Raw genomic sequence first — 25,878 nt, 5'->3', positions numbered from 1 at the left:
CGGAAGCGTGGCGGGTGGCAGGGCAGACTGGGGAGTGTGGCTTCAGAGCAAGGGCTGGAGGACAGTCACCATTTTCCCGTGAGAGAGCCTCTCCCCTTCAGGCGGCAAGGGGCGCCATCTTTCCCGTGTTGAGCCCGCCCCTACGCTTACGGCCTAATCTGAATCTGATTGGTCAGGTGAGCTCCGCTGCTCCGCCCTGCTGATGCAGAGACCCCGCCCCACCCAACTCCCTCAATTGCAGGAGGCACTTTCTCACCGGCAGCCTGCCCCGCCCTCTGGCGCTCTTCTTGGAAGACGATTGGATCCGAGTCCGTGTGCCCCCGCGGGCTGTGACCGGCCACGGTGCGCTCCGGGACTTTTGCTGATAGAGCCTTCTGCAGTCAGAAGCCTTCCTGTACCACATATTCAAGTGGACTCCATCTTTCACATATTGCTCTCTGGGCATCCTTGAAGCCAACGCAATGAAAGCTGCTGGGGAGACTTACATTAACTCAAACATGATGCCAGAGTCATCTCCAAAAAAGTTTATTAGCATGATTAAAAACATTTCCTTGAATAATGACAGAAAGAATTTCTAAACATGAAAGAGGATCAATGGCTATTACCTTAAAACCAATATTTGCGACTGAATGGACACCTTTATTGCCAGCCTTCGTTTTATTAAAAACAATCCATATTTATGGGTTCCTCGTGAAGTATGACTATTGCTTTGACTGGGAATGAGTCCCCACTGCAATTAAGTATAAAAAATATCTTCCATAATTGGAGTGAGACCTGCATTACTGACTAAGAGTTGATAAAAATTCTCAAAGAGTTGGGTGTTTGTTTTTTAAAAACATTCCTTTTACACACTACAAAGAAATCATTAGTATTTTGGCTTTTTAAATTCCTACATGGTATTTGGAACGGCAGTCCCCACGTAATCGAGAATGCAGAGCCTCTCCGCAGGGCCCACCGTGGGTGGCTCTGGGACGCCGGCCTCCGCGGGCTCACACGGGCTTGAGCACGAAGACAGCGTCGTCCAGCACATAGTAATCATTATACATGTCCCCCTCACACAGGTACGGCAGTCTGGTGAGAGCCTCGATAGCAAAACCAGCTTTTCTGAACACGTCAGGCAAACTATTCACTTGTTCTTCCCAATTCTGTCCCTTTATTTCCAAAATTTCTGATGGTTTCTCCCACTTGCCACCTACTAAAACAAATACAAACATTCAGTTAAATTCTTGAACAAACAAGTTTTTTAAAGAGGGAAGGGGGAGGAACAGTGTGCCAAACCCAGCAGCTTTGACGACTCATCGCCCAGCTCCCCAGACAGGTGGACAGAGGGAAGGGCCAGAGTCAGAAGGGCTAAAGGAGGGGCCCAGGCTTTCACAGCTGAAGGGCAGTCTCAGGATTAGCTGGACCCAAACCATCCCCTGCCCTGATAGTTTCGGACATCACCCGCCCTTAGATGCACCGCAGTGCAATGGTGAAGGGGTCTGGAGAACTGCTCATTAAATAATGGACTATTGAAGCAGGGAGTAACACATGATACTTGAAAAGCTTTAGATAAATGCAAGAAAATACCACTGATGTAGTAAACTTATGCAATGCGTTAACTAGAGATTAATAAACCTCTCTAAAGGCTGAAAATAAAACCAGGTTAAAAGGATTTTAATTTCTAAAAACAGATAATGTGTGTTTTTTAAGGAAAGGTGTTCCACTCCCGAACTTTTCAGAACAATTTCATAAAAGTTAAGCCTCAGACCAGAGAGAGGCAGAACACTACCATGGATGAGTCAACCCAGCATTTCTTCGAATCGTCATTTCCACACCTCTGAGCGTGGGATGCAGGGGCGGGAGGCGGGGGGATAAGGTCTTCAAGTTCACATACACACACAAGCTCTGACACCCTTACACACACCGAGACACGGTACATAAAGTTGGAGTTCATATAAATGTAGGTACTATGGTGATGTAAAATAAATACATATAATTAAAAGTATTACTAAATTCAGATTGGGAATAACTTCTGTAAAGTAGAGACTATTCCATCGACAGGTGTCAAGAGTACAAACACTGGAGTGGAAAGATGCTTTACTCTTTTCGGTGGCCCAGCACGTGGCCCCTCTCCTGGGGTCTTGGTGGCAAAGCCTGGGGAAGCAGCATTTCTGCATTCCCTGCAGCTAAGGCACCAGCACACGACCTGAACTCAGACCCGGCGCCCACGACCTGGGAGTGAGGGACCCAGAGAAGTAGGGGCGGGACGGAGGGGCTGGGCAGCACGAGCTGTACTAACGCACGCAGTGAGGCCATGCCAAGGCGTCTGGCGCTTGGTGGCAGCAGCGTGGGCTTCACATCAGTTTGACAGCGAGATCCAGGGCGTTTCTCTTGGCTGCAGCCCCCAAACCGCAATTCTCCAGTCCTCCCCGTGACTCGCTGAGCCGCCACTCCCCAAGCCTTTCAATAAATTCCCTTTTCCTTAAGTCAGCAGTCGGTTTCTGCTGCTTACAAAGAAGAGCCTCTGCGAGTGGGGAAAGCGGGGGCTGGCGGAAGTCGGGGTTGACAGAGGTGCCACCCATCTGCTTCATGGCATTTGAAACGGGGTCCCACAAAACTGGGTACGAGTTAGTGGCACACAGCTTGTTACTTCATGGCTCCGCAATGTTTCCTGTTCACTAATCTGTCTCCTGCCTCTCCATGAAGATGCCCCCCCACGGCTCCCCGATTTCCCACGTCGCCTGCCCTGCACTAAGCACACGGGAGCCCAGGACCAGCGACGGGAACGGCACTGGGACTTTAGAGCAAGACTGATCCCTTCGAACGGCACTCCTTCCTGGGCATCCATGCTACACACGCACTGAAATCTCACTCAAGTCCTCTAACGTCTGTGAGCATCTGTAAAACGCAAGAAAAAATTTACCACATGAACATGTAGAAATGTACTCGAGGCTAAAATCTCAACTTCACATGGTGAAACTGGGTTACAAAAAATATTTACACAATTTCAAAAAGTTCCCAATTATGGTTCCTTAATAAGAGTTCCTCTCTTCAGTTCTTCCTTTCTAAAAAGAGAAAGAAAAAAACACCCAAAACCCAGCCAACTCTCTTCAGATACACACTCCCCCAGAGCGTGCACGCACACAGAGATGGACGCCGTGGGTGCAGGCAGGATCATTCTCGGTCTAGAAAGCATCCTCCCGCTTCTCTTTTATGTCGGTAAGGTTCTTTTGTTTCTCCTCCATTTTATTTAAATCAATCGCTATTTTTTGCCTGATGCATTTATATTTTAAATACAAATTCCACAGAGCATAACTATCCTATATCTATTTTTTAAATTCTGCCCTCCTTTTTTTCACCCATGAGGTGTTTCCTACATCCCAGTTCTAATAACCTCACCATAGTTCTAATAAATCTAACAATCTCAGATTTGCCCACAAAATTTGGGTCGTAGGACAGCGAAGGGGACAAAAAGCTCTGACAATTTTTTCTCCTCGGTAAAGAAACATATCAAAATGTTAACAGTGGTTTATTTTGGGCAAAAGGACTATGGATGATTTCTTCTTGCTTCTACATTCTGGAATATTCTTTTTTTTCTTTCTAATAAGTATATATTACTTTTATAAACTTTTAACTAGTAACTAGTGTTATTTTAAAAAAGAATCCTCATCTTTTAAAGATCTATCGGGGAAGCTGTGCAGAGAAAATGTCTGGGGTCTGCCCTAACATGACATGGGGGGGAAGCAGCAGGTGGGAGAGAAGAGAATGTGCCGGCCAGCTAACGTTTGAAATGGCCCGTAAGAGGCTTTGTTAAGTGTCAAATTTAAGTTTTCCACTTATTTTTGAGTTTGCTTTCTAAAAATAGTGATCTTTTTTTTATTCCCTCCACCAAGGAGATAAACTTTCAACCTTACAGAAAGTACTATGTTTTTAAAAAATCCTACAGAAAATGAGAGTTCTTAAAAAGAAATTTTTCACAGGAACAGGCAGGCTGTGGTGTGACATGTTACCCAAACTTCTCTTTTTTGCTGAGATGTTGCTTCACCGGTAGAGGGGAGAAAGGGAAGTCTCCCCACAAGTCTGTGCTCTCATAGGGAACCGCTACAACTGGTTTGCTCCCGCTCAGATGGACAACTTCGCAAAGTGGAATGCAGCGGGGACATAAAACTGCCACGTCGCGAATATGACTTTCCCCGGCGGCATCCGTTCTCCAAGGAAAGTGTTAACACATCAGCTCCCAGTGTAAGAACCCCAAGGGATGGAGGACTTGAAATTAAGACACTGCTGGGTAGCTTTGGGACATTGTGACAGGCCCAATGCCAATTCAAATGTGGGAGCTACAGCGGTCATGACACGCTGTGAAGGGGTTCTCTGTGCTGACAGCCTGGGAAGGAGACGTGGGGGGTGATCATGAGACTCGTGAGTGAATCCAGTTCCCTCAGCTGGTCTTCTCCACATCATCAGGAAGCTCCCAGCTCCGCTCAAATCGTACAAATGCTGAAGTGAAGACGTGGTGAGAACAGACGTGCCTCACAAGACTTACAAGAAAAATGTAACATGAAGAAAGCCTGTCTGAAACTGAAGCACCAGGCCACGTGGATTACTTTCTGATTCCACGGAGTGCAAAAGGACAGACTCAGACAAATGAGACCATCTGGAAACACAACCACGCAGAAGTCAGACTAAACACTGGCAAAAAAGTCCAGTTTGTCTCAACCAACACTATTCTCCATAGGGCCGCCCAAAAGGGTTTCGAGCAGGACTTCCATCTGTAAACACTTGCCAGGCTTCCAGCTTCTCACCCCTGGGGTTAGAAGGTCAAGGTGGGGCTCAGCCTGCATACTTGGACGCAACATGGCGTGGGGGGCACTGGCCGGGGTGTCCAGTCCCAGCCCTGCTAACGTCTTGCTGCGAGGTCCAAAATGATTTCTAAAATGTATGTAGGACAGCAGGAACAGAAGTGGCGGTGGCAGCAGACATAACTACCTTTCCTTAAATACTTCCTACCAGTTAGGCAACTAAATTACCCTTTTGCGTCGCTGGTCTTACTTAAGCACCACACTCACCCCAGAGGCGCAGACCACCCCGCCCCCATTCTGCTAATGAGGAAACCGAGACGCCCCACGAACCAGAGTGTGCAGAGCTAGGATCCCAACCGAAGTCTGTGCCCTTTATCAGAGTGGTATTCATCAAAGCAGATAAAAGCTACAAGGGACTACAAACCAGTGACAAAGCGCCAGGCCGGGGCGTGGCCAGCCCGCCACACCTCTGCCCTGTAACCAAGCCCACTGTCCCCGGTGCACATCCTGCCTGTGTCTCCCATGGGGACAACGGGCTCACAGGGAACGTCAGTGGCCACCACGTCCCAGCAGTCCCGACCCCACAAGGCCAGAAACGTGGATGCCACTGCCGGGGGCTGGGTCAGATGGCACTGGCCGGAGGGGCCCTGGCCCCCTTCCCACACTGACCACGGCAGTCGTGTGAGGCCAGGGCACAGATGGGGAGTGAACACGGGGACCCCAAGCCTCTGCTCGCGAGGCTGATGCCCAAAACACCTGTCTGGGGCTGTCCCCAAAGAGCCCGCAGGCTGAGGTCAGGCAACACGGGGACCCGGGAAAAGGGAGGCCACTGCGGTCTTACCCGTCGTCCTGTCCGTGCGGGCGGTGAGAACACTGGGCTTCCCGAGCCCACCACTGTCAGGAAGGCGGGAGCCGGACAAAGGGAGGTGAGAAACCCGCCCACCGTGCTGTCTCTCCTCCCACAGGTGCTGCCGGTGACTGTACCGTGTCTGTCTCTCAACCGGCCGTCCTGGAAGCGGACTTCGCCGAGGGCACCGTGACCGTGCCATGCTTCTTCTCCACAGCGGGCTGCCGGCCCGAGCCCCCCACCAAGCTGTGGTTTCGCCTCGGTGCTCAGAAGCCGGAGACCCTCTGTGTGAATGGCCAGTGCTCGAGCAAGGCAAACAAATTCACAGTGACGGAGGACCTGGCACGAAACCAGACGTCCCTCACGGTGAGCAGGCTGACTGCCAACGACAGCGCCATCTACATCTGTGGAATAGCCTTGCCCAGTTCCCAGGACCCGAGGGCGAAGCAAACCGGAGCAGGGACGGTGCTGGTGGTCAGAGGTGGGTCGCGATGGCGGGGCTCCAGCACGCCGCGTTTGCGCAGCCCTGCACACGCGTCACATGACTTACACGCAGGTTACGAGGGAACGCAGCTGACTTAACAGCCTAGCCAGTGAAGGGCGTGACCTGAGACAAGTCAACACGCAGGGTGGCTCAAGCATTACGGTGACCCCCTCTCCCAGGGTCCATGCAGGCAGGGCGACGTCGGTGCTCGGCTCTCTGGCCACGTCCAGGCGTTACCAGTGAGGGCGACCACCGGTGCCTGTTATGGTGACCGGTGCAAGTGCTGAGGCCAAAGGGAAGCGTGTATGGTGACTGCCGGCTCCCTCAGAACCTGGCCTGGTGTGGCACCACCTGGCACAGAGCCCTGGAGCAGATAAATGATCACCACATTGGACCCAGGAAACATGCGTCCTAGAGAATAAATACTGATTTGGGGAGAAGCCACTGCCCCTGCCACGCTGTGTAGACAGAACAGAAAGGGGTCAGTATGACTCTGGCTTCTTGAGATTTGTTAAAACCCATGATAAGTTCCTCATTTAAATGAGGACTCTGGACCTAGCTAAGTCTTGTAAGTTCAGGAATTTCAGAAAAAAGGCTTCACATGATTCTGGGGGAAGGAAGAGAGGGGCAGTAACTCCTTGACTGTTTTTTTTATCTCTTCCCTTAAAACGGACTCTGGTATGATGAGCGCTGTGCTCATTAGAACGTGAGCTCAAAACCGACCGGCCCTACAGTTTTACACTAGGACTTCAGGACCTGCGCGTCCTATAGTAGAATTCCTGCTTTGAATCGCTAGGCGCGTGCTAATGGGCTTTGGATTGTCCACGGCCACTGAGCCACAGTTATTCTCACCTGCAAGGATACATTAGAAATGAGTTACCACACATATCGCACTTTTACTGCTCCCTGGCTTAGTGCGGTGCTCGATACACGTTGGCTACAGACAGTAGAGTACACAGCAGCTGTGCAGCTCACCGAATTAGCCTCCTATATAAACGTCAGCTGAAAGAAAAATAGTTTGAAAGAGATACAGGTCTCAAAATTGCAAGCTCCTGTGAAGAGACACTCCCTCCTTAGGAGCTAGACATGAAAGTATCGTAATGTGGACACAGCGATTTTCTGCCTTTTCTATAGAACTCCTAATTAAGCACTTGAAACATTCGTAAAAGTTTTATAGATACGGTTAATGCCTTAGTTTCACAACAAACACCTACGTTGCAGAAACTGCGTTCACTTGATAAGCATGTGTGATACTCGGTTGAAAAGCACACGTGATCTAGATAAAAATTACAAGCGAATTGTATTTTGTACAAGTGATCAAGGGCTTGAAGACATAGCATGTGAATCTGTGGCTACGGGTCCCAGGACACTTCCTGCAAGGAGGGAACATTCAGACTATGAGAATGCACTCGGTCATTCCAGTTCCAGCCGCTCCTGAGAAAGGGCCTGCAACGCCGGCCTTGGAAACGTGAGGTGGGAGCCAGATCCGGCGACACAGCGCCCCAGCCAGCTCCGTGCCGAGCAGCCCGAGGCCACAAAGGCCAGCACTAACACAAGGGCAAACCGCGTCACTCCATAAACGGACTCCTGGTGACAGATGTGCGTCACTTCTACCAAGAGAAATGTTAAATGCCCTTGAATAAACTGTTTACCTAACTTTAGGTAACACTTGACATTTTTGGTGTAATACATCTAAAGAACCGATAAACTGGCATTAACTATATCATATACTTGGGTGTCTTTTGAATCAAGGGACCCTGAATACATTTTTATATAAATAGCCAAACAGAGTAAGTTCACGTTTCGCCACTAACATGTAGCTCCAGTTGTATTTTACACACACGTTTGCAGTAATAGGTTTCAGTAGTGACTGTGGCACTTTCTGTTTTTGTAATTAACCAAGAATCCAAAGGTCTCAGCACGAAACTGCAGAGGCTCCTGGTGGCTGTCTTGTCCCTGCTCTCCATCTACATTGTTGGTGTACTTGTGGTCTTCGTGGTTCTCTCCAAGGTAAGCCCCACTTCCTTGCACTGGACGTCCCTGTGGGGACAGAGCCAGAAATGCAGGTTCCAGGCTCTCGGCCTCACATGGAAAGGTGCTGGCTTAGGTAGTAAATGGCCATCGGCTGTGGCTAGTTGGCCATCAGCTGTAACCAGTGAGCCACTGGCCACGAATATAACTGCTGTGGCTACGCTAGCAGCAAATGGGGGCTGGGAAGAAGATGGTGGCTGGCAAGCACAGATTGCAGTTAGGACAGCGGAGTGTGGCGGATTCTGTGGCTTCTGCTTCCTGTGTCTCCAATCCAGCCGCCAGCGAGAATATAGTGGTCTGACTCCCCTATCTGTGGCTCCGTGGGTGTTCCTTTTTGGCCTCACCCTGTCCTGCATTCTTGTGCGGGGAGCGGGAGCAGGGACCCCGCATGACACAGGGCATCACATCCCTATAGCCTTGAATATAGTCATACGGAAATAACTGCCATCTCTGCACACGTGAGCCTCAGAAAAAGCTCACCCAGTTCACATCTTTCTGAGCACCTGCAGGAAACGCCACCTGCAGTAAATGCCACCTGCAGGAGAGGTCTGTAGAAGCAAGTGTCCATTTTTATCACTGAAATTATTAACCAGAGTACACAAATTAGTGTTTTCTCTTTAAAACCCAGTAACATGGGAATAAGGGACCCTTCTTTATAACCATGTTATCTGCTATCTTTCTCCTGGGGGAGGGTAGTAATTTATTTATGAAAGGTTTAAGAATGAGCAAAAAGGGGTTAACCAAGAGATGAAAAGCTGCCCGAAAATATTTTTAAAAGGCCTACAGTGTTTGAGAAAGACCATCTCCTGGCTCGTTGCTACACTCGGGGGTCTGCGTGTGTTCACTTAGAATTGCTGTAAATACAACAGTCAGCATCCGTTATTAATATTGTAAAAGTATCTCAGAAGTGCCATGAAAATTATTAACTCTTGTCGTACATCATTTAAATAGCAAGTTAACTTGACTTTCCTTTTCTTCTTGACAGTCAAAATCGAAGACTCCAAGAAAAAAAGAAACAGACGATTCACAAAAGGTACAGACCAATGCTTGTAAAGTATATTTTACATTGTGGCTGGTTGTAACTATTCCAAATCTGAAACAGTTTTAAGACGCACGGAGAGCATCATGGTAACTTTCAGCCATAGCTACTGTTTCCTATGGTTGAGAAAGTCAATGATAATTTAGGTGGTAAACTGTGACGTAAACTTGGCAAGCTCTCAGCCGTTAAGTGCTACATAATAGACTCAAAATACCAGTTCCTGGTAGGTGTCCATGTGCTGGGGGACTGGGGAGTTTCTGGGAGGTGGCAGGAAAGAAAGCAAAGGCTGTGATGATGCCCAACAATCATCGCTTCTAGTCCTAAACGAGACCTTTTTTTTCTCATTTGTGTTTATAGAAGAAAAGCGCTCGGCGTCTTTTTCAGGAAATTGCTCAAGAACTATATAGTAAGAGACATGTGGGAACAAGCCAACAATCTGTAAGTGTAAAATATCAAGAACATGTCATGCAGATACAAAGCACGTTTGACTAAAAAAACGAAGCTGCCAACAGGCCATCCATAATCACGGTTTCCTTTAGAAGAGCCACAGGGAGGGCTTTCACACACATGCGTTTTGATATAGAACCTGTTTTGATAAGTACATGACAAAGGACATCTGATACAATGTTACTCGTAAAGCGACCAGGCTGGCATCTTAGTGACATGGACTCTTTCAGAAGCACCCTGGATACAAGCAATGCTTCCAGTACACAGAAGGACGCTTTGGGGGATGAAAAGCTCCTTTCCACAGCGTCCTGCACGCAGCAGGAGACACTGAGTAGACGTGGCAAACACGTGTGGATCAAATGAGATAGTGAACATTACATGCTGCTAATGCAGAAATAAATTCACATCAGAAAAGATGCAGCTAATGAAAACAGAAGTTGGGTGTCTCTATAGTCTTTGGGGTTGGAGCGGTAGCAAGAATACATCTGATCTATATTACCGACAAGACAGTGTCTCTTTAAAGGCCTGCACGAACAGTTTTTTCAAACAAGACACTGTTTTAGGGCAGGTACAGTAGATTCAAGTTTCCAGGACGCATGCTCAGACTGCTCAGACTGGAATTAAAATGTATACAAAATAAGGAACTCAGGGGCTGAGGCTATTTTGCTCCTGAACAGCAGTCAAGAAGGCAACTGTAACAGGTTTCTGATAAGAGGTGTGTTTTTTTCAAAGCCAACTTTTAAAAAGGATTTTACTCTAGAAGGGCTGTCACCGAAGCAGTCACTTCATCCTTCCAAGTACAGACAAACACACACAGACAGACGTGCTCTGCCCACCTGAGGCCGCAAGGAACGCATGCCTGTCTACACTCTTTTCTTAGTGGGGCCGGGGCACCTTTTTCAGCAAAGGGGCAAAAGGGAGTGGCCGATGACAGGCCTGGAGGGAAGAACTGGGACATGTTCTAAGGCTGGGCTTTGACGATGGCTTCAGAACAAGAAAACTGATTTTCAGTGTCCACATCTCACTCTAAACTTGGGTAAAGTGGCAGCTTGACCTTTAAGGTCGTTGGGAGGTACTTGGGACCCAGAATGCAGGATGGCATTGTAGTTTGTATGCTGCCCACAGCGTGATGTCATTGGCTGTAGAACCCTAAGTGTGCCTTGTTATTTACTATTGCAGGAGAAGGACACCACTTACGAAAACAGAAGAGGACGTTACAACTGTGAAAGACCGTAACAGTGTTTTCATTGTTAATTAAGTCACTGAAAATCCAGAAGTTAGACAGTGTGAATGGACACACACCCATCAGGGCTTGAAAAACAACCAAAGGTGACGGAAAAGAACCAGTTACAGGATGGGTGCCTGAATACAAGGAAACAGCCAACGAGAATTACCGACATGCCAAAACCCAGCAAAACACAACTGAACAATTCCTTCTTCACTGGCTAAAAGACTTGTAAGCAGGCTAACATCCTCAAAAGCTTCCATTGTCATAACGTGCGTCCTATGTTTCACTCAACACGCACGTTACGTGCTGAGTGCTACCCACAAGAGTTGAAGTCATACCACACACCTCAGTCTTGAGTGGAAGAAGTGTCTTCACGGGCTGTGGAAGTGGTGGGCTAATTAATTAGACTAAGGTGGGAGGGAGGGAGGGACGGAAGGAGGGAGGGAGGGGAGTGCAGGAATCTGAGCTAGAGAAAACCCTTCTGCTAAGTACCTTGGAGCAAAACCCATCCCCCCTGGTGGGCATGAGCACACTTCCTGCCAGGGCAGGCCAGGTAACTCACGGGGCTACAGACACAAAGCGAGAACAGACGAGAAAGCACAACAGAGCAAGAACAACACGCCCGCTGAAATGCAGCCGCTCCAAAGCAGGAAGTGCACGCAGGACAACAAGCCCTGGCCGCCTCTAGGCGGCAGTGTCGTGCAGAACAGCCCAGGAAAGACAGCGACACTGCACTTGACACTGCCTCTGCAGCCCTGGTTTTTATCAACTAAGGAGGGAAGTACCACCTAAGGGCTGGTCCAGCAAGGATGGTTATGGAATTCGGTGCCATCTCACTAAAACAACATGTTATGGGATGTTCTGTGAAAGCTACTTTGGTGTAAAAAGTCTATTTAAAGAACTCATGAGTGTGCACTCGTTATTAAACATAAATTACAACCTACTGTTTTCATTTCATTGAAGTGTTTCTTTTAAAGTAGTATTAAATGAGGTGTATTCTTAGTTTAAAAACCCATAGAATTTAAAAATATTTTAAGATCCCTTTGAAAACGTTTTGTACTGATGGCTTAAATCTGTGATCTCCAACCTTTCTAGTTCCATGTGCCAGGAAAAATGGAACGGGCGGGGGCTAGTAAGCTCATTTTGTGTGTGTGTGTTGTGTGTGTGTGTGTCTGATGTGTATATGGGTGTGTTGGGGACAGTCTGTATGTCTATGCTTCTATACGGGTATATGTGTATACATGTGTATCTTAGACACCAAAATAAAAATTAAACAACTGGCATAAAAAGTAATATACAGATGACCCTTGAACAACGCAGGGTTTAGGGGTGCCAACTTCCTCTCCCGCTGTGCAGTCAAAAATCCACATATAACTTTGGACTCTCCCCAAAACTTAACTACTCATAGCCTACAGTTGACCAGAAGCCTTACCAATAACATAAACAGTCAATTAACACATTTTGTATGTTATATCTATCATATACTAAATTCTGATAATAAAGCAAGCTAGAGAAAAGAAAATGCTAGTAAGAAAATTATAAGGAAGAGTATTTACTGGGGAAAAGCCGCCTATAAGTGGACCTGTGCCATCCAAACCCATGCTGTTCAGGAGCCAACGGTAATTACACATGCTAATATTCTCCTCCTATATCCCAAACTGGATTGCCTTGTGTACTCTATGGGGTGTATGCCCCCAATCTGAAACCACTAGCTCGGATGGAATAAATGAACTCAGCCAAATGGCAGAGTGAGGCCTGACACCATCCAGGTGAACGGAAGAATGAATGCTACGTTACATCATTTCTGTTTTACTTCCGGGCATCATTGATTTTGGTCCTTCCAAGGCTGAAAATTCACCGTTCTTTGTGTACCTAACTGGCAGACAAAATCCCTCAGACAAACCAGCATTTCACTGAGAGTAAACCTTACCCACTGTAAGCAAGGGCTGTGTGTTTATGAGCCCTATGTATCACACACCCAAAGGCCTCCAGAGGCTGTCCTTGCGCCACCCTGGGCTTACCCTGCCAACCCCACCGTGCTCACTCTCTCCTGCTTTCCTGCATATGTTGTTCCCTCTGCCTGGTACAACGCTTCACAGACAAACACAGCCCGAATGTCACCTGCTATGTGAAACCTTCCATAACTGTCCCAGCGGTGAGTGGGTCTTTCCTTCTCTAAACCCACAGTTGTGTCACATTTCTCATCGGACTACCCTGCCATTGTCTGTTTACATCTAGCACTGCCTGGCACACAGTCGGTGCGCAAATGCCTTTACGTGAATGCAGCAGAACAATGTTCCTACAGAGAAGTACTTTCAGCACTTCACCTGAGATACACAGAGCATCGACCCTCACTCCCTCGCCATAAAACTGTTGAATCCACATAGGATTAATTTTCCTATTCTCTGAGCAACCAGAATTTTCACTGGAAAGGATTAAGCTTTAGCTTGTTTAGGTTTGTTTCCCATGACAATGAAAAGAGAATAATACTGAAAGAACTAGAAGAGGGAAACAGAAAGAGACGTGGTTCTAGTGTCCACGCCCCACCCTCCAGACACGAACACGTAAACCACGTACCAAACGCTATGAGCAGGGTTCTCAGAACAAGGCATCTCCTTCTCTCTCCCACGTAAGACTTAAGGGAACCCGAGCCCTCTGGCTAATGGGCATAGAGTTAAGTGTCTGTGGAGTCAAGTCACATAAAACGATGGAGAACGCAGACTTTGAGGCGAAGCTAAAATGCAGAACGAAAGAGCTTCCCAGGCAGTTGTAAGGACACTCACAAATACTTTAAACTGAAGAACTGTACACAAATGTGATCAAGGAAGCCACAAATAAAAACAAATCACAGAATAGGATGGGATGGCGTACATCCACACCACGTATCAAATGCCAGTGCAGAGAGAGACTCAGCCAGGCCCTATCCGATACAGGAGATTATCTAATCCTCTCGACAAACCTCAAGGGAAGTGTCAGCCCCATTTTTACAGACGAAACACTCAGCATAACGAGAGGCGCAGGCAGTAAGGGCGGAGCCACGATTCGAGCACAGGTCAGCCTGTAAAGCCTGGGCTCCTTCCACAGGATGGTCTGGCCAGAGTCTTGCTGGTTCTCTTCAGACTGAAGGGAACTTTCAGACTGACCACGTCTAATTTAACTGGAATGATGACCCTGGAAGAAAACGAGGAACTTGCCAGAAGCTACCTCTCAAAACGCACAGGGCCTCCCAGGTGTCACAGGAGAAATCCACTAAACTTTCGAAGAATGGATATTGAAGTGTTCCAGAGCATAAAAATAAAAACTTCCAAACTGCTTTTACAAAGCCAGCAGAACACGGATGTCAAAACACGACACAGATAACGTCAGCTACAGATCAACTGTCACTCCCCAATGTCATGCTAATGTTTTTATTCAGAATGTTTGTAAATACAATCTAGTGATGTGTCCCATCTAAACCCAGAACTGCACGGGTGACCTTATGTTAGAAAAGAGTTACTAACTTAATAAGTCAAAGGAGGGAAAAAACAGGATGCCTATCTCCATGGGTATTGAAAACACCGGTTGAAAAATTCAACAGTGATTCCTGATTTTTTAAATTCTTAATAAAACAGGAGTAAAACAATATGTACCTCAAGTCTAATAAGCAAAATCTCAAGCCGAAAGAGCCATCGTGTTTAAAGTAGAAATGTTTTCATTAAAATCAAAAACAAGGAAAAAGGTCCACTGTTTTTTATTAACATTTTCTGGAATCAACTACTAATTCACTTCGGCAACAAAAAAAAAGTCTAAACATGAAAAGAAGTGGCAAAACCATTTGCCGACACTGTAACTGTGAATCAGGAAAATGCAAGCGAATGGATGGAGAAACTACTGAAACACTAAGATAGTTCAACAAGGTACAAGATTGCAAAATTGATACACACAAAACTATCAGTTGCTTGTGTATGTATACATGACATTCATTCTAAAATACGACGGAAGAGCCACTTGCGACAACACGGATGATAAACCCGGAGGACGTCACGCTGAGTGAAGTAAGCCAGACACAGAAAGGCAAATACTGTGTGATCTCACTCAGACGTGGGCTCTAAACAAGTTCAACTGGTAGAACCAGAGAGGAGAACAACAGTTGCCAGGGGCTGGGGTGTGGGAAACAGGAAGATGTTAGTCCAACTTCTAGTTACGTGTAAGTCCTGGGGAGGCAACGTACAGCATGGCGACATCTGGTATTCGCTAAGAGAATAAATCTTCAGTGTTCTCCTCACACACACGAAAGGTGACTGTGTAAGGTGACATGTCAATTAACTTGACAGTGGTAATCATTTCACAATGTGTACATATATTAAATCATCACATGCTGTACCTTAAATACATAGTTTGTATTTGTCAATGATACCTCAGTAAAGCTGGGGAAAAACCAGAAATTTAAAAAATGATCGAAGAAAAATTCCTATTTATAATATTTCTCTCTCTCCCACACACACACCCCATTAGGATAAGTCTAACAAAAATTGTGCAGGACCTTTGTGAAGAAAATTTTATGTTCAATACTCCCTAAATTAATCTAGAAATTTAATATAGGGAACGAGACAAGCTAGTTCTAAATTCGACCTGTTAAATAAATAAGCCAAGAAAATGTGGGGGGGGGGGAACTGACTGGTGGGGGCACCAGTGCTATTATATTAAAATGTATGATAACTTACAATCATTAAAATCGTTTGGCTGGGCACACACACGGAAAGATAAATTCTAATCGAACAGAAGCAGACACATACAGGTCTTCAGTGTCTGTTAAATAACAGTGACATTTCAAAGATTGAGGAAAAGACGACTCCTCCATAAACAGTGTGAGGGTAGCAGGCAAGCAACCCTGCCCCTAGCAACGTGTCACACAGACAACCTTCAGCCTTATGCCCCTCTGGTCTTTTCTCTGTCCCCCTCTCAGTGATGCCCTCCCTCCCCTGAGCACCCTTTTTCACATTACAGCACCCAAACCCAACCCCAATTCCAGCAGCTCCTGTCTTGCTTTTACTGTTCTCCATAACATGCATCGCCAACATCGTGTGTCCAGCGTGTAGGCACGCGGTAAATACTTTTTAAATGAAAGCATTCTGTGGCCCAGAGTGTCTGACGGCCAATTCCCGTCGGCCTTCACTGCGAGCCAGCCCCCCAGCGCAGACATGCTCAGGGCAGGGGGCCCCCCCAGCCCCGCCCGATGTGTCAAGAGGGTCCTGAGCTCCTTGCCAGTGGACCCCAAAATGCTGGGGACACGTGTGGTGAGGTTTCCCTCACTACTACTAAACCACACAGACGTACTGGCGAGAAGGCCCCTGTCCTCTCAGGGGCTGCCAGGCCTACACCCGGCCATCCTGTGATTCTGGGGGGAGTCGACTCTGAAGACAAACAAAGCAAGACACACGCTCTGACTCGAGCGGAGCAGGTGCACTCGAGTGAACCTCCCTTGGCCTCACTTCCCTAAAATAAACTCTTCAGTTTCAAAAGCGACTTGGGCGGCTCCTTCTCCTTCTCTGGGCAGAAGGCACAGCCTGGCACATCCTGGCACGCGTGTGCAGCCCTGCGCCAGAATGTCCAGTTCACTCTTATTTACAAAGCGCTGCTGGCATCTGAAAGCACACGGATGGGGCCTGCAGCACGGCTGCCCCGCACCCGCCGCTGCGCTCGGTGTGTGGCAACCAGTGGGGACGAGGGACAGGCTGCCTGGAGCGCTGGCCGGGGCCCACGGTGTGCGCTGGCACCACGGTCAGTGTCAGTAAAAGCCAGTGGCCGAGAGTCCGGCCAGCAGAACAAGCCGCTCCAGCGCGCTCTGTTTACCTCCCGACGGCGAGGCGGACGCATACGTGCAGGTGAAGAGTAACTGCCTACAGAGACCTAAGTGGGAAAAGGGAACAGAAGCATTTACGATGGGCTTTGGTTATGTCGTCCGTTTCTTCATGGGCACACACAGGACTTCCAGATGCACAGACACTCTTTGGAAAAATACTCAAGAAAGCAGCGCAAGGCGGTGGAATTGGCATGGATGAGAAACGCTTCACTCTCTTGCAAGCTGCTTGAATTCTTTTCATCGTGAATTGCTACCTTTTTATAAAACTTACAATTCTGAACAATTAAACATGTCACAGAATTTTCATCTTTCCTTCCTTCCTTCCTTCCTTCCTTCCTTCCTTTCTTTGTTTTTTTTTGATGCTACCAACAATACTCAGTAGATTTAATAACCCCTATCTGAAATTGGGTCAGTAAACCCAATAAACTGAAACGAAAAGAAATGAAAAGATAACACTTTACATTTTCCCCCCAATTAACCTAAGTAACAAAAGCACTGTGGTTCAACCTCAAGACAAATAAAAAAAAATTACACAAGTAATCACTCCATCTACAACTGCTTTTTGTTAAAAACTGAAGGAGCCCAGGGTGCAAGCACACTCGGACCTCCTGCAAAGAGCCCGGGATTCGTGCCCTCACACGAGGTCACATGGAAATAATCAGGCTCTAATCAGTGACCCAGAGAAAGGAAGCCATAGCAGGTGCCAAAGAGCAGTCTGCAAAATGTACAGGTCACCACAGGTCACCACAGCCACCAGGCTTCTTGTCTCAGCTCTGCACTCCTTGGATTCGGCAGGCCAGGCCGGGAGGCCACAGCCAAGGGGCCTGTGCTCGCTCCTCACTGGAAACCACCTTTTCATCCAACTTGACTTCCTCTCTATTTTTAGTGGCAGAAACACAAGGAAATAAAATTCACGGCCAGACTGCTGTTTCTTCCCCTGCCCTTCCACCTCCTGCTATGCCAGGAAGTTGCACTCAAGTTCAGCGGTGTGGTTGCCCAACAGGACGCAGCACAGCAGGAGCTCACAAGCTGGTGACTGCAGATTGCGCTGTGGGGCGTGGAGCCTCAGTTACGCAGAGCACAGCACCCAGATCCGGTCAGGCCACTGAACTACCAAGGAGGACGCTGCCCGGGGTCCCCAGAGCACAGCGCTGTGTATGGTGACAGAAACTCCGCTACCATGACAAACGGTCCAACAGCAGGAATGGGAAAATGCAGACGAGGGAGGGACAGCCGTCCATCTACTCTCATTCACGCCCTCCTACATCCAAAGAAGTCTCCTGTTAGTCTCCCATCGACACAGACCGAACAGTTTGCTAAATGCTAAGACAAGCAGTGAATCGGAACAGACCAAGACCCGAGGGGGAGAAATCACAAGAAGAAGAAACGAGGGGTGCGTGGGTGGTGACACAAATCCGTGGTGATAAGCGACATGAACATCGTCCCTGAAGTCAGATCTGCATGTTTTGTAACTATGACGCTCACAAAATATCAATGGGTTTCTTAAAAATGTCGGCCGGCTCTCAGTGGTTTTGAACCCCAGTCTGAGCAAGGCAGTAAAACACCAGAGATTTTTTAAATATTAACATGTATTACTTACATAATAAATAATTTTTACATTAACTTACAAAAGTGCAAGAGAGGCTTAAAGTCGTAACTTTCAACGTGACCTGAAATGCAAACCACGTAAGCTAAAACTGAATTAATGTGATTACAGCCAGAAATCACAGGAAATATGAAGTAACAGGGAATCAAACTACCTCTTCTAATATATTCTTCATTCCATACTGCTGAAGAGCAAGACTATGCAATCAAAAACACACAGAAAACAAATGTTACACAAAGAAATGATCGATGCTGGAGCACAAGGTCTTCAAAAGGGAAAGACAGGGAACAGCATTTGTCATTTTAAGAGTCTGGGACATTCAGCAAGTGCATGAGGGAATGAAAAGGCATCATTTCTTGCTCAAGTCAGCTAATACGCTAATAAATGAATGGTGTGAGCTTCATTTAAAGGCAGAAAAGAGACCGTTCTGGGCTTTCAGTCTCGAGAAAGCAGACCCACTGCAAAGGGAGGCCCAAAAGATCCCCATTAAGACGGACATTCACCAAGGTGCTATGTCCTATAGGTTACCTGTGTTCCTTTCAATTGCACGCTATTCAGAGAAACAGAATGACAAACACCAGGAGACAGGCAGCCTGACCACACTTACCGTTTTCCACATAGGGGTGGAAGGGTAAGACCAGGGCCAGGATGACCCTGCCTCTCGTTGGCTCCAAGACACTTCTGATGTCTTTTAACAACGTCAGGGGCTGATCGCAGCGGTCCAGCAAATTCAAGCAGCTGATGACATCATACTGGAACCCTGTATTCTGCCATTCATTTATACCGAGCACTCTGGAAAAATCAGAAAGAACTGGATTGATACAAACTCCGTTGAAGACATCTTTCAAAATAATTGCGATGCCAGGAAAGGCTCTAACGTTGTCTTCTAAATCAAAGTAAATTCCAAATCTTCATTTATAATTATAGTTGCAGAAATAAAAGGGCCAGGCAAGAGCAAATTAGCCACCGTATTTCTTTAAATTTTTAGCATTTCACCTATTTCCAAACCTCAAACATATAAAATTTTCTTCCTAAAAACCAGTCATACCCTGTTTCCCCGAAAATAAGACCTAGCCAGACCATCAGCTCTAATGCATCTTTTGGAGCAAAAATTAATATAAGACCCGGTATATGATATTATATATTATATTATATATTACATTATACCTGGTCTTATAGTAAAATAAGATGGGTCTTATATTAATTTTTGCTCCAAAAGATGCATTAGAGCTGATTGTCTGGCTAGGTCTTATTTTCGGGGAAACACGGTATGCTGAATAAGTACATATGACAATATAGTGATAAAAATGATTATAAAACTAGAGCAGCATCAAATTATTGAACATCAGTTAATGAACAAAGAATTCTACTTTCTACATTCGCTGGAATTTAATCATAAAGTATATCGTATATTCCTGTTTTCTATTCCTAGGGTCCCTCCTAATTTTCAGAATGGCTGGAGGTGGTGTGATATAAGACCATTTCCATTGACAACCTATGACCTTTGGAGCATATCTCTGTTCCCAGGAGAGAAATACTATGTCAGACTCTAGTCTCTTCCGAGAAGAACGTAACGCACAGGAACATCCTATTACAAGTGTCAGTTCATGAAGATAGTTATTAACACTGCACTCTCACCCCTCAATCTCTCTCTCTCTCTCTGTCTCTGTCTTAGAACATTTCTAGTCCTTAACAACGTTTTCTCCACAGAAAAAGGGGGAGTCCTTATAGCAAGAGTCTTGGTCAGCCACACCTAAGGCAGTTTTATACATCATTCAGTCCTGCCCGGTTACAGCAATGGAAATGCGGTAGGTGAGGCATGTTGCACAGAGACAGGAAAGGGGACGGGAAAGGGGACAGGGAAAGGGGCCTTCTGGAAACAATGTGTCTTTGATTATGCTGAGCAGCTACACTAGAGATAGATTAGAAAATTCTAAAAAGTTCCATGAGGGCTGTTTTGGAAAACTCAGGAGCACATTGTAGAGCGGTTCTGAACAGTGGAATAAGAAGGAACACAAACCCCTCAGCTGCATCTTCTTGTCAATCTAAATGTTTTAAAAACTAAAGCCTCGTCCAAAACAACTGTAACAAACTTCAAGGGACGAGTCACGTTCTTTTGTGGCTTGAAATAAGTAGACCACTCGGGCTTCAAAATCACTTTGTTGTGATGAAGCTGTGACTGGCAATGAGGATTTTAGAAACTGGATTTACTTCATTCAAACTGCAGAGAACATTCTGTTTTCAGGATAAAAATCTCATCAATTCCATTTTAAAAACCAAAATGAACAAGTAAAAAGAAAGACTACTGGTACATGAATACCTTAGCCAAACAGCCAATTTGAATGTATAAATTGCAACCAAAAAAATCATATACTTGATTTTAAAAAGCAAAACGACAAAAACTTCTTAGGCCTATCTACAAGGAGAAAAGAGGCGAACATCAGCAGCATGATTTGGTCTAGAAGAATCTCACAAAATCCTTCTCAGAATTACTGCAGATAGTTCCTTTCTATGTTGGTAATTCTGAAAGACAGAAATACATGCCCGTAACAGAAAAGTACGGCTTTTATCCTGGGACAGAGAGAAACCATCGATCAGAGTCCGACTTCATCTTTAATTCTGTTTTGTGACTTCTACTTGTCAACTCTGTTTGACTCAGGAAGACAAATGCATTGGCCCCACTCAAACTGCAAATTAGCCCAAGTTGTCACGACTTCCCTCTTCCTGTGAGAAAAATGACAGACGTGACTTGTCCAAGGTCACACTGCAAATCAGTGGCAGAAGAGAAATGACAACTTGGAAATCCTTCTAGCACGTTATCCAGGTCAATGACTCACTCTCTTCATAGAAACTGAGAAAGACCTGACAATTACTCTCTGCAAAGTGCTTCTAGGGTGGTGGGTTGAGTGAATGGCCATCTGCACTCCAGTCTCCAATAGGTTTTTGTGAACAGAAAGAAAATAAAGGGGACGTTAACATGAGAAATAGACTCCTGAACTGCAATATTTTCTTTATGAGAAAGAGCCCAAACCTACAGATAATGGATTCAAGTCAAGCATCTTTCAAATTTATATTTAATATCTTTGTTCTCTGGTGTCAAAAATGAATATACAACTCCTTATGGATTACCCGTGTGGGAATTGTCTGGGCAGACTGAATTCCAAACCTCTGGGTCCCTCACCTCAGTATCTTGAACACACTTTTTTCCTCCACCATCTACCAACCACCAGTCAGATCAGGTCAACTAATTTTAACACAAACTTTCCGTAAAGTAGACTGAGGAGGGTAAACGCTGCCAAAATGTTTTCCTGCCAAAGCACAGTTTTTTATTTATTGTCATTTGAATTGTGGAACTGTTTGTTAATGCACACACTCAAAAATTAATTGTATAATCCTTTCCCATGTCTATGGCTTTTCCGAAACAGCATTTCTAATGCTAGAAGCAAGCCATCTTTTTAGGGATTCTTAATTTCAAGAAAATTAGGTAAATAATAGTTGACCTTCGGGGAGGATTTAAAATACATTTTTCTTAGAGAAGTGACAAAGCCATCAGTATTTTGATAAATCCTAAATTTAAAAAACACCAACAATATAAAGAAAGTTACTGTTTTGTTTTAAAAAATAATCAAAAATAATCACATAGTTAAGTTTTACACTTAGGGTTTATGACATAGTTAATGATGTCTTGGCAAAGACAGGAAAAACCTGGCCATTTTCTGTTTATTGATTTCAAAAATGACATCCAGAACCTTTATTAAAAAGCCATTTTTAAGGGTCCAGATATTGAAGAGAAACAAAAACCAGCTACCTCCCAAAAAGAAGCCAACAAAATGTGGAATTAAGCTAAGTTTGACCTGCCATCATGGGTTGGGTGAACCCTACACTTAGTAAGATACCGTGTTTCCCGGAAAAGAAGACGTACCTGGACCTTCAGCTCTAATGCGTCTTTTGGAGCAAAAATTAATATAAGACCCGGTCTTATTTTAATATAATGTAAGACCGGGGTGTGATGTGATGTGATATATCATATTATATCATAGCACATCAGATCATATCATACCGGGTCTTACATTAATTTTTACTCCAAAAGACACATTAGAGCTGACTGTCCAGCAGGGTCTTATTTTTGGGGAAACACGGTAGTACTTCCTTGTTAAAATCTTACACTGTGCCCAAAGTTGCTACTTTTGTGAATATGTTTTTATTTCATACTAATACTATTATGGAGGGAGTGTCAACCAGTATGAATTTCCTGTTGAGGTCAAATTGCAAATAGATTTTGGCATATGTGCTATGTATGAGGAGAAAAATTATTAAGTATTTTCTAGATGGTGGATAGGTTTACTAGGTTACATAGCCTGTAAATTCTAAATATACTAAAATGCTAATTCAAACGTCTGAAGTTTCACTGAAAAGTCCACGTAGACATTTAGTCTTAAGAGGGGCTTTAGTGCCAAGCAAGGAAGGGCGAGGGTCAGTGGGAGGGGACAGGCACGTTTTGACCACTTTCCTCCCCACACCCACTTTCAAACACAGATTTTCGTAAAGGGGGAGGGCAGTCAGGTTAGGAATTCAGTACGACTTAAGCCATTCTTATAATAAAGGCCAAGGATCCAAGGTTTGAAACAGTGAATTAACCTCTCATTGAAGGAATACATTTCAATTATCAGCACACAGACTCCCCAGGATTCTGGGGGAGACAGACTGCTGGAGCTCTGGGGGACCTCACAAATCCCTTAGCTCAGCGTCACCCAGGTGGGGCTCCTATAACATCCCTCAGAGCCGGTTAAACACAGAGCGACAAGGCCGTGCAGGCTGGAGGGTGCGGTCGGCCTCCCTCTGCTCCCAACGGCTGCGGATACCCAGCTGTGCCTGACCACACCGTCTACACACACTCGCTCCTTCCACATCAAATCCCGCTCAATATCTGCTTACGGCAGCCTGACTGCCACCCCTTTCCTCCTGGGTCTTCTCTTCCCGAGGCTTCCCTTCCGAGGCAGAAAATGTCCACGTTCTGCCAATGTTCCACGAGCCACGCTAATGCTCTAGGGTTAGTCTGCATGAGCAGAAACGTGGGTGGACAGGAGAGTGCCTGACTCCGTCTGAGGCCAGGCCTAGCTCCCCTAGTCTATAGCATCCCTTCTTCTCCCATTCATTAGAAGCCATGAAGGCTGAAAAGCCTTCTCCCTAAGTCTCTCAAGCAGCAGATGGTCTTAAAACCAAGCTCGGACATTTCATACCCACTAGGATGGCTGTTACCAAAACAACAAAACAGAAAATAACAAGTATCAGGAAAGATACAGAGAAATTGGAACCCTGGTGCATGCTGACAGGGTCTAAATGGTGTAGCTGCTATGGAAAACCGTACGGCAGGGCCTCAAAAATCTGAGCATAGAATGACCATATGATCCAGCAATTACACTTCTGGATATGTACCCAAAAGAAGTGAAGGCAGTGACTCAAAACAGATACCTGTATAGCTGTGCTCACAGCAGCCTTATTCACAATAGCTAAAAGATGGAAGCAGCCCAAGTGCCCACTGACAGATGAAGGGATACACAAAACGTGGTCTGCACAAACAATGGAATATTACTCAGCCTTGAAAAGGAAGGCGATTCTGACACATGGGTGAACTCTGAAGACGTTACGTAAGTGAAACACGCTGGTCACAAAAGGACACATACGGTAAGAATCCTCTTAGGTGAGGTTCCTAGAGGAGTCAAACTCATAGAGACACAAAGTAGAATGGAGGCTGCAGGGGTGGGGGGCGTGGGGAGTTAGTGTTTAATGGGGACAGTTTTAGTGGGGAAGATGAAAAGGTTCTAGAGACGACGGTGAACGGTTTACACACGGATGTGAAATGCTTCATGACATTGACCTGCACACTTAAAAATGGTCACCATGGTACATTCAATGTTATATATTCTTCCAATTAAAAACGGTTTTAATTAAAAACATATCTGAGAATGCCAGATTCCAACCAAGGAACAAGTCCCTACCTCTGATCTCCTCTTTCCAAGCTGTCTCTTACCTGCTCTTTTTCTCCCGACAGCCCCAATTCCTCTAGTCCAGAAAGACACTGCCAAGGAAAGATAACTTCTCTTTCAATTTCCACTTAATTATAACACAGAAAATTTTTAAAATTCCTAATCATGGAAAATTGGTTCTGATTCATATGCTTTAAATAATATGCTCTCAAGAAGAAATACATCTAAAACCAAGACATATACCCCCAATGACGTCTAAACATTGTACCTGTATTTCTTCTTCTGAAGCTGCCATATCATAGTTTCAGACAGCTCAGTGGCATAAATCTCTTCAAAATGAGGGCTCATGATTTTTGTGACTTCTCCATCTCCAGCACCTAAATCAAGAAGTCTGTGGGTTTTCCAGTCTGGATTAATTTTAAGCAGTCTCTGAAACTGATCTGGTGAAAATACAAACATTGAGCCTCTTCCTAGCAACCTGCAAAAGAAAGGAGGAAAATGGGAAGAATCTATACAAACCAAGCACCACCCATACACACACACACACACACACACACACACACACACAATCGTGGTGACTCAGCAACAACAGCTTTTGAACTTGCAAAATGTTTATTTCACATGATTAAAATATTATTTTTATATTATTTATACGATTAAAAAGCAAAGTTAGTAAAATAAAAAAATATGTCCAGATAACATCACTTGCTTTTGAGGCTGCAGATAATACCCCAAAAAGAGTGGGACAAGGAGAAGAATAGAAGGTGGAAAGAGAAAAGGATGAGAGGGGACGGGAAGAAGAAATTAAAAGGTGAATGTAAAGACTTTATGTCAAAATAGGAAGGAAAGACGGCAGGAGTAACAGAAAACATGTTTATCAGTTCAAGAAGATGACAGAATCAGACCACGACACTAGCCAATATCACTAAGCAGGAAAACCAAAAAGGAAAAAAAGCCTTTATGAAACTGGACAATGGGTAAGAAAAAAAATAGTTTCAGTGTAATAGATTTTTAAGACACGAGAGAAGAGGAACAGAGCGATGCTTGTGGCATCAGCTAATTTGCATCAAGAAGGCAGATTCAGGGCCGGCCCAGTGGCTCAGGCAGTTAGAGCTCCATGCTCCTAACTCCGAAGGCTGCCGGTTAGATTCCCACATGGGCCAGTAGGCTCTCAACCACAAGGTTGCCAGTTCAATTCCTCGAGTCCCACAAGGGATGGTGGGCTCTGCCCCCTGCAACTAGCAACGGCGACTGGACCTGGAGCTGAGCTGCGCCCTGCCCTCCACAACTAAGACTGAAAGGACAACAACTTGAAGCTGAACGGCACCCTCCACAACTAAGATTGAAAGGACAACAACTTGACTTGGAAAAAAGTCCTGGAAGTACACACTGTTCCCCAATAAAGTCTTGTTCCCCTTCCCCAATAAAATCTTTAAAAAAAAAAAAAAAAGGAGGCAGATTCATATTCATGTCAAGTTTATGTTACACAATGGGGTGGGTCTTATTATTTCTAAAGATCCGAGAAAACACTCACAACCATGGTAATGCCTTTGAAAAAAGAGACCGAGAGGAGTTAAAAGGGAGAC

At 45.5% G+C, this 25,878-nt stretch overlaps 2 protein-coding genes across 4 annotated transcripts in view; one reads left to right on the top strand and one right to left on the bottom strand.

Moving 5' to 3' along the window:
- Positions 1-509: 509 nt before the first annotated feature.
- METTL9 (methyltransferase like 9) overlaps positions 510-25,878 on the bottom strand; it is a 41,270-nt gene continuing 15,901 nt past the window's right edge. For 2 of the 3 annotated variants that reach the window (XM_033101507.1, XM_033101505.1), the window contains exons 3-5: positions 24,561-24,770; positions 18,913-19,097; positions 510-1,195 (exon numbers count right to left, since the gene is read on the bottom strand). In XM_033101507.1, coding sequence (XP_032957398.1) covers positions 990-1,195; positions 18,913-19,097; positions 24,561-24,770 — 601 coding nt within the window. In that variant the 3' untranslated portion in view covers positions 510-989. The remainder of the gene's footprint in view (positions 1,196-18,912; positions 19,098-24,560; positions 24,771-25,878) is intronic. The other variant, XM_033101506.1, reaches the window with a different exon arrangement.
- Positions 1,915-11,280, top strand: IGSF6 (immunoglobulin superfamily member 6). Its single transcript, XM_033101508.1, has 6 exons — positions 1,915-3,201; positions 5,747-6,109; positions 8,016-8,122; positions 9,129-9,176; positions 9,540-9,620; positions 10,809-11,280. The coding sequence occupies exons 1-6, from the start codon at positions 3,132-3,134 to the stop codon at positions 10,863-10,865; spliced, it is 726 nt and encodes a 241-aa protein (XP_032957399.1). The 5' UTR covers positions 1,915-3,131; the 3' UTR covers positions 10,866-11,280.

This window comes from Rhinolophus ferrumequinum, assembly GCF_004115265.2.
Source record: "Rhinolophus ferrumequinum isolate MPI-CBG mRhiFer1 chromosome 15 unlocalized genomic scaffold, mRhiFer1_v1.p scaffold_54_arrow_ctg1_1, whole genome shotgun sequence".
Taxonomy (NCBI): domain Eukaryota; kingdom Metazoa; phylum Chordata; class Mammalia; order Chiroptera; family Rhinolophidae; genus Rhinolophus; species Rhinolophus ferrumequinum.
Note: the sequence above shows the minus strand (reverse complement) of the source record. Positions and strands in the feature narration are given on the sequence as shown.

Coding starts and splice junctions, on each gene's coding strand:
- IGSF6 (XM_033101508.1), top strand. CDS start 3,132: ATGGACGCCGTGGGTGCAGGCAGGATCATTCTCGGTCTAGAAAGCATC. Junction 3,202..5,746: donor CCCGCTTCTCTTTTATGTCG/GTAAGGTTCTTT, acceptor CTCCTCCCACAG/GTGCTGCCGGTGACTGTACC. Junction 8,123..9,128: donor TCTTCGTGGTTCTCTCCAAG/GTAAGCCCCACT, acceptor TCTTCTTGACAG/TCAAAATCGAAGACTCCAAG.